The following is a 5,904-nucleotide window of genomic DNA, read 5'->3' on the forward strand; positions in this document are numbered from 1 at the left end:
TTTTTTTTGTATTTTTAGTAGAGACGGGGTTTCACCGTGTTAGCCAGAATGGTCTTGATCTCCTGACCTCGTGATCCGCCCGCCTCGGCCTCCCAAAGTGCTGGGATTACAGGCTTGAGCCACCGCGCCCGGCCGCCTGGCCAGATTTTTATGTTTATTTTTTATTTTTTGAGATAGGGTCTTGGTTGCCCAGGCTGGAGTGCGGTGGCACAGTCATGGCTTACTACAGCCTCTAACTCGTGGGCTCAAGTGAACCTCCAGCCCCAGCCTCCTGAGTAGCTGGGACTACGGCGCCACTACGCCCGGGTAGTGTTTTTTTGTTTTGTTTTGTTTTAGAGACAGAGTCTCACTCTGTCACCAGGCTGGAGTACAGTGGCATGATCTCAGCTCACTGCAACCTCCACCTCCCAGGTTCAAGTGATTCTCCTGTCTCAGCCTCCCAAGTAGCTGGGATTACAGGCACCCGCTACCATTCCTGGTTAGTTGTTGTATTTTTAGTATAGATGTGGTTTCACCATGTTGGCCAGGCTTGTCTCGAACCCCTGACCTGATGATGATCCACCCACCTCGGCCTCCCAAAGTGCTAGGATTACAGGCTTGAGCCACACGCCCAGCCTGCCTGGGTCATTTTTAAATGTTTTTGTAGAGATGGGGTCTCATGGTGTTGTCTAGGCTGGTCTTGACCTCCTGGGCTCAAGTGATCCTCCCACCTCAGCTTCCCAAGTACCTGGAACCACAGGCGTGCGCCACCACACCCAGCTAATTTTTGTATTTTTTTGGTAGAGGTGAGGTTTCACCATGTTGCCCAGGCTGGTCTTAAACTCCTGGACTCAAGCAGTCCTCCCACCTCTGCCTCCCAAAGTGTTGGGATTACAGGTGTGAGCCACTGCACCCAGCCTTTTTATTTATTTTTTCTTTATTTTTTTCCTTTTTTGTTTGATTTTTACTAAATTTTGTAACCTCCAGAACTCAAGATTTTTTTTTTTTTTAACATAGTTTCCATATACAACACTGATAGATTTTTGAATTGTTCTTCTTTGTCGTGGTTGTTCAAAGTAACCAATTGTTTGCCTCTGGCAAAAGCCAGAGCACCAAAGGTGATGAATTACATATAAGTCATCAGGAAGGTGGCTGATTGTGTTATTAGTACTGAATTTATTTATTAGTCTACTTTTTCTTTGTAGGGTGCAAAAATGCAGAGTAATAAAACTTTTAACTTGGAGAAGCAAAACCATACTCCAAGAAAGCATCATCAACATCACCACCAGCAGCAGCACCACCAGCAGCAACAGCAGCAGCCGCCACCACCGCCAATACCTGCAAATGGGCAACAGGCCAGCAGCCAAAGTGTGTATATGCTAGGTGATGGAGTAGAAATGGATTCCCTCTGGGAATGGTTTCTTGGTTTTTAGATTAGTTTCTCGGACTTATAAGGGAATAGGCCTCTATGGCACACCTTTGTTCTTTTTTCTCGTTACTTATGATGGAAAAGGCTGATTCTCCAAAACCAAGGAGCAAACATGTATGACAGCAGTTGAGTACAGGTTGCTCTGCTGTGTTGGCACATTCTACTGCTAAACAGATGTCTGCATGTTTTACCTCAGCTTGGTTCTTAGAGGTAGTCATCAGATGACTGGTAGTTAAAAAGAATATAGAAAAGTCTTTAAGGCTTAAATGGAGAAGTCTGGTACTGAGTACTGTACTTTTAGCCTTGAGCCTGTACCAGCTCATTGTAAAAAGTCTTTAAGTATATGTTCCTGTTTGAGTACCAATTGTGTGCCTCTAAGACTAGAACCAATCCCAACTTTCTTTATTTCCAGAGATTACTATAAAGAATTGCTCTTTCCTAACTCATTTCATTCTGTTGCCCCCAGCCTGAAAGAATGGGAACTATTAAGGTTATGAAAATTGGTGAGAGATTAGGAAAATGGAACAGTTACTTTGTTTTTATTTATTTATTTATTTATTTTGGTTTATTCTCATCTGAAGGTACGTTTTGAATGTTAAAATCTGATCCCTTGTAACATAGGGCTCCTTCCTTGAATTGCTTAATTTTCTCTTTGGCCGGTAGTGCCTATATTTTTCTTTCTCTTGCTTAGTCTAGCTTGGCTTCTGGCCTGTCGTAGAGCTGTTCAGATGTCCTCTGCATACTGCTTTCACATTCTAAGGCACAGTTTACTCATAAGTGGTTAGGTTGCCTTGGGAAATGGTGTTTGCATTCTCTACAACAATTAATGTTTCCTCATCTATCAGTGGTTATAGGTCTTTGAGGGTACGACTGCAATTCTGTTTCCCCAGTCTTCTAAGTGACTGTGTGTCTTCTCTCAGATGAAGGCTTGACTATTGACCTGAAGAATTTTAGAAAACCAGGAGAGAAGACCTTCACCCAACGAAGCCGTCTTTTTGTGGGAAATCTTCCTCCCGACATCACTGAGGAAGAAATGAGGAAACTATTTGAGAAATATGGAAAGGCAGGCGAAGTCTTCATTCATAAGGATAAAGGATTTGGCTTTATCCGCTTGGTGAGCAACTGTTGGCTTTTGAGGCATGTGCTCTAAAGGTGGGGAAGCTGGAGAATAATAGATATGCAAAAATAGGCAGTGGAAATAATTCTCAGATGATTTGTTCATTAAAAGCTTGATGAAACAGAACCACAAAAATGGCACATTTTAATTTTTCCTCATAAGTTTTGTTTCAAGGATAACAGGTTTTTTGCCTAGGATACTGGAGCTAAAGTATGCCCTTTGGAACTTTTTTTTTTTTGAGATGGAGTATCACTCTTGTGGCCCAGGCTGGCGTGCAGTGGCGTGGTCTTGGCTCACTGCAACCTCCACCTCCCGGGTTCAAGCGATTCTCCTGCCTCAGCCTCCTGAGTAGCTGGGATTACAGGCGACTGACACCACACCCGGCTAATTTTTGTATTTTTGGTAGAGACGGGGTTTCACTGTTTTGGCCAGGCTGGTCTCGAGCTCCTGACCTCAGGCGATCCACCCACCTTGGCCTCCGAAAATACTGGGATTACAGATGTGAGCCACCGCACCTGGCTGGAACTTTTTTGTTTTAATTAGGAAATTTCAAACATATAGAAGTAGACAGAATAATAATGAACCTGCATATATGCATTGTATAGCTTCAGTAATTAGCAAGTTGTGGTTAATTTTGTTTTATCTGTACCCTTCCCCTATTTGGTCCCCCCCATGATCAAGAGATGGGTATCTCACCATGTTGCCTTGGCTATACTTGAATTCCTGAGCTTAAGCAATTCTCTGTCCTCAGCCTCCTGAGTAGCTGGGACAATAGACAACGCACCATGGTGCCTGGTTTATTTGTATCTTTAAAAAATTATTTTAAATTGAATTAGCCAGGCATGGTGTACGTCTGTAGTCCTAACTGCTCAACTAGGCTAAGATGATAGGGTTGATTGAGCCTAGGAGTTTGAGGTTACAGTGAGCTATGCTCATGGCACTGCACTTCAGCCTGGGTGATAGAGTGAGACCCAGTCTCTTAAAAAAAAAAAAAACTAATGATGGTAAAACATACATAACATAAAATTTACTATCTTAACCATTTGTAAGTGTAGACATTATTTTAAAATCTGGTTCAATTTAGGGAAAGTATATGAGAGGAAAACACTTCTAGACATTATCTACCTCCATAAATGGAAGAGAATAATGTGACAGCAGGATCACTGGATGGGGTGGTCAGAACTGATTTTCATTCCAATCTGCCAAGTCATTTTCTCTGGGTATCAGGTTTCTCTTTAGTAATATGAAAGGGATCCCGTCAAGGTTCCTGGTTCCAAAGAGGCTTCTTGGAGGATATTCGTGATTCTGATACATACCTAGCAAAAATTAGACTGAGCATGGTGGCTCATGCCTGTAATCCCAGCACTTTGGGAGGCCAAGGTGGGCGGATCACTTGAGGTCAGGAGTTTGAGATCAGCCTGGCCAACATGGTTAAACCCCGTCTCTATTAAAACTACAAAAATTAGCTGGACATGGTGGTAAGGGCCTGTAATCCCACCTGCTCAGGAGGCTGAGGCAGGAGAATTGCCTGAACCTGGGAAGCGGAGGTTGCAGTGAGCTGAGATTGCTCCACTGCACTCCAGTCTGGGCGACACAGCAAGACTCCGTCTCGAAAAAAAAAAAAACTAAAATATTCTAGGTGGTTTTAGGGTGGTCTTTGTGTTTTTGTTTTTGTTTTTTTTGAGACGGAGTTTTGCTGTGTTGCGCATGCTGGAGTGCGGTGGCGTGATCTTGGCTCACTGCAACCTCTGCCTCCCGAGTTCAGGCAATTCTCCTGCCTCAGCCTGTGGAGTAGCTGGAACTACCAGTGCGTGCCCCTGCGCCTGGCTAATTTTTTGTATTTTAGTAGAGACGGGGTTTCACCCTATTGGCCAGGATGGTCTCAATCTCCTGACCTCGTTATCCACCCGCCTCGGCCTCCCAAAATTCTAGGATTACAGGCGTGAGCCACCGTACCTGGCCAGTGGTCTTTGTTTTCTGGAAGATCTGTTGTCACTTGGGAGAATAATACCCATAAAATTAATGACCACCTAAGTGTTATTGATTTCTAGAACTACATGTGATTTATTGCGAGGCCATCAGAAGCAATCTAGGGTGGCCAAAGAGCTGAAGCACACAGTTAAGTTCTTTCACTTCTGTTTCTTTGTATGGTTGTTTAGTTTTTCTGGGGAGATATTTTGTTATTGAACTATACTGCTTTAGACTGTTGATGGCTGCTAAGGTGTTCTTTGTCAAACTGAGTTATTCTAATTTTCCTCTGCTTCCTAGGAAACACGAACCCTAGCGGAGATTGCCAAAGTGGAGCTGGACAATATGCCACTCCGTGGAAAGCAGCTGCGTGTGCGCTTTGCCTGCCATAGTGCATCCCTTACAGTTCGAAACCTTCCTCAGTATGTGTCCAACGAACTGCTGGAAGAAGCCTTTTCTGTGTTTGGCCAGGTAGAGAGGGCTGTAGTCATTGTGGATGATCGAGGAAGGCCCTCAGGAAAAGGCATTGTTGAGTTCTCAGGGAAGCCAGCTGCTCGGAAAGCTCTGGACAGATGCAGTGAAGGCTCCTTCCTGCTAACCACGTAAGTGAGGGTCATTTTCAGACATAGACCTTAGATTGCTAATTCCTTCCATGGTCTGGAGAGTTAGCCTCTAGTAACCACTTTTCTATGTTAAAAGACTTTTGGTCAGCCTGGCATGGTGGCTGACTCCTGTAATCTCAGCACTTTGGGAGGCCGAGGCAGGCAGATCACCCGAGGTCAGGAGTTCGAGACCAGCCTGACCAACATGGTGAAACCCTGTCTCTACTAAAAATACAAAAAATTAGCCGAGCATGGTGGCGTGTGCCTGTAGTCCCAGCTACTTGTGTGCCTGTAGTCCCAGCTACTTGGGAGGCTGAGGCAGGAGAATCGCTTGAACCCAGGAGGCAGAGGTGGCAGCGAGCTGAGATCACGCCACTGCACTCCAGCCTGGGCAACATAGTGAAACTGCCTCAAAAAAAAATAAATAAAAGGCTGGGCGCAGCGGCTCACGCCTGTAATCCCAGCAATTTGGGAGGCCGAGGCAGGTGGATCATGAGGTGAGGAGATCAAGACCGTCCTGGCCAACATGGTGAAAGCCCATCTCTACTAAAAATACAAATAAATAAACTAAAAATACAAAAATTAGCGCACCTATAGTCCCAGCAACTTGGGAGGCTGAGGCAGGAGAATCACTTGAACCTGGAAGGGAGAGGTTGCAGTGACCCGAGATTGTGCCATTGCACTCCAGCCTGGCGATAGAGCAAGACTCTGTCTCAAAAAAAAAAAAAAAGACTTTTGGTCCAGGCAGGACAGATCACGACGTCAGGAGATCCAGACCATCCTGGCTAACACGGTGAAACCCCATCTCT

At 44.8% G+C, this 5,904-nt stretch overlaps 1 protein-coding gene across 1 annotated transcript; it reads left to right on the forward strand.

The window, feature by feature from the left end:
* The first annotated feature begins 1,160 nt into the window (after positions 1-1,160).
* On the forward strand, positions 1,161-5,114 carry LOC116465257 (non-POU domain-containing octamer-binding protein). Its single transcript, XM_032148394.2, has 3 exons — positions 1,161-1,347; positions 2,329-2,522; positions 4,794-5,114. Exons 1-3 carry the CDS (start codon positions 1,194-1,196, stop codon positions 5,097-5,099), a joined length of 654 nt encoding a protein of 217 aa, XP_032004285.1. The 5' UTR covers positions 1,161-1,193; the 3' UTR covers positions 5,100-5,114.
* Positions 5,115-5,904: the final 790 nt, after the last annotated feature.

The sequence above is a fragment of the Hylobates moloch genome, unplaced genomic scaffold (assembly GCF_009828535.3).
Source record: "Hylobates moloch isolate HMO894 unplaced genomic scaffold, HMol_V3 SCAFFOLD_4059, whole genome shotgun sequence".
Lineage (NCBI taxonomy): Eukaryota > Metazoa > Chordata > Mammalia > Primates > Hylobatidae > Hylobates > Hylobates moloch.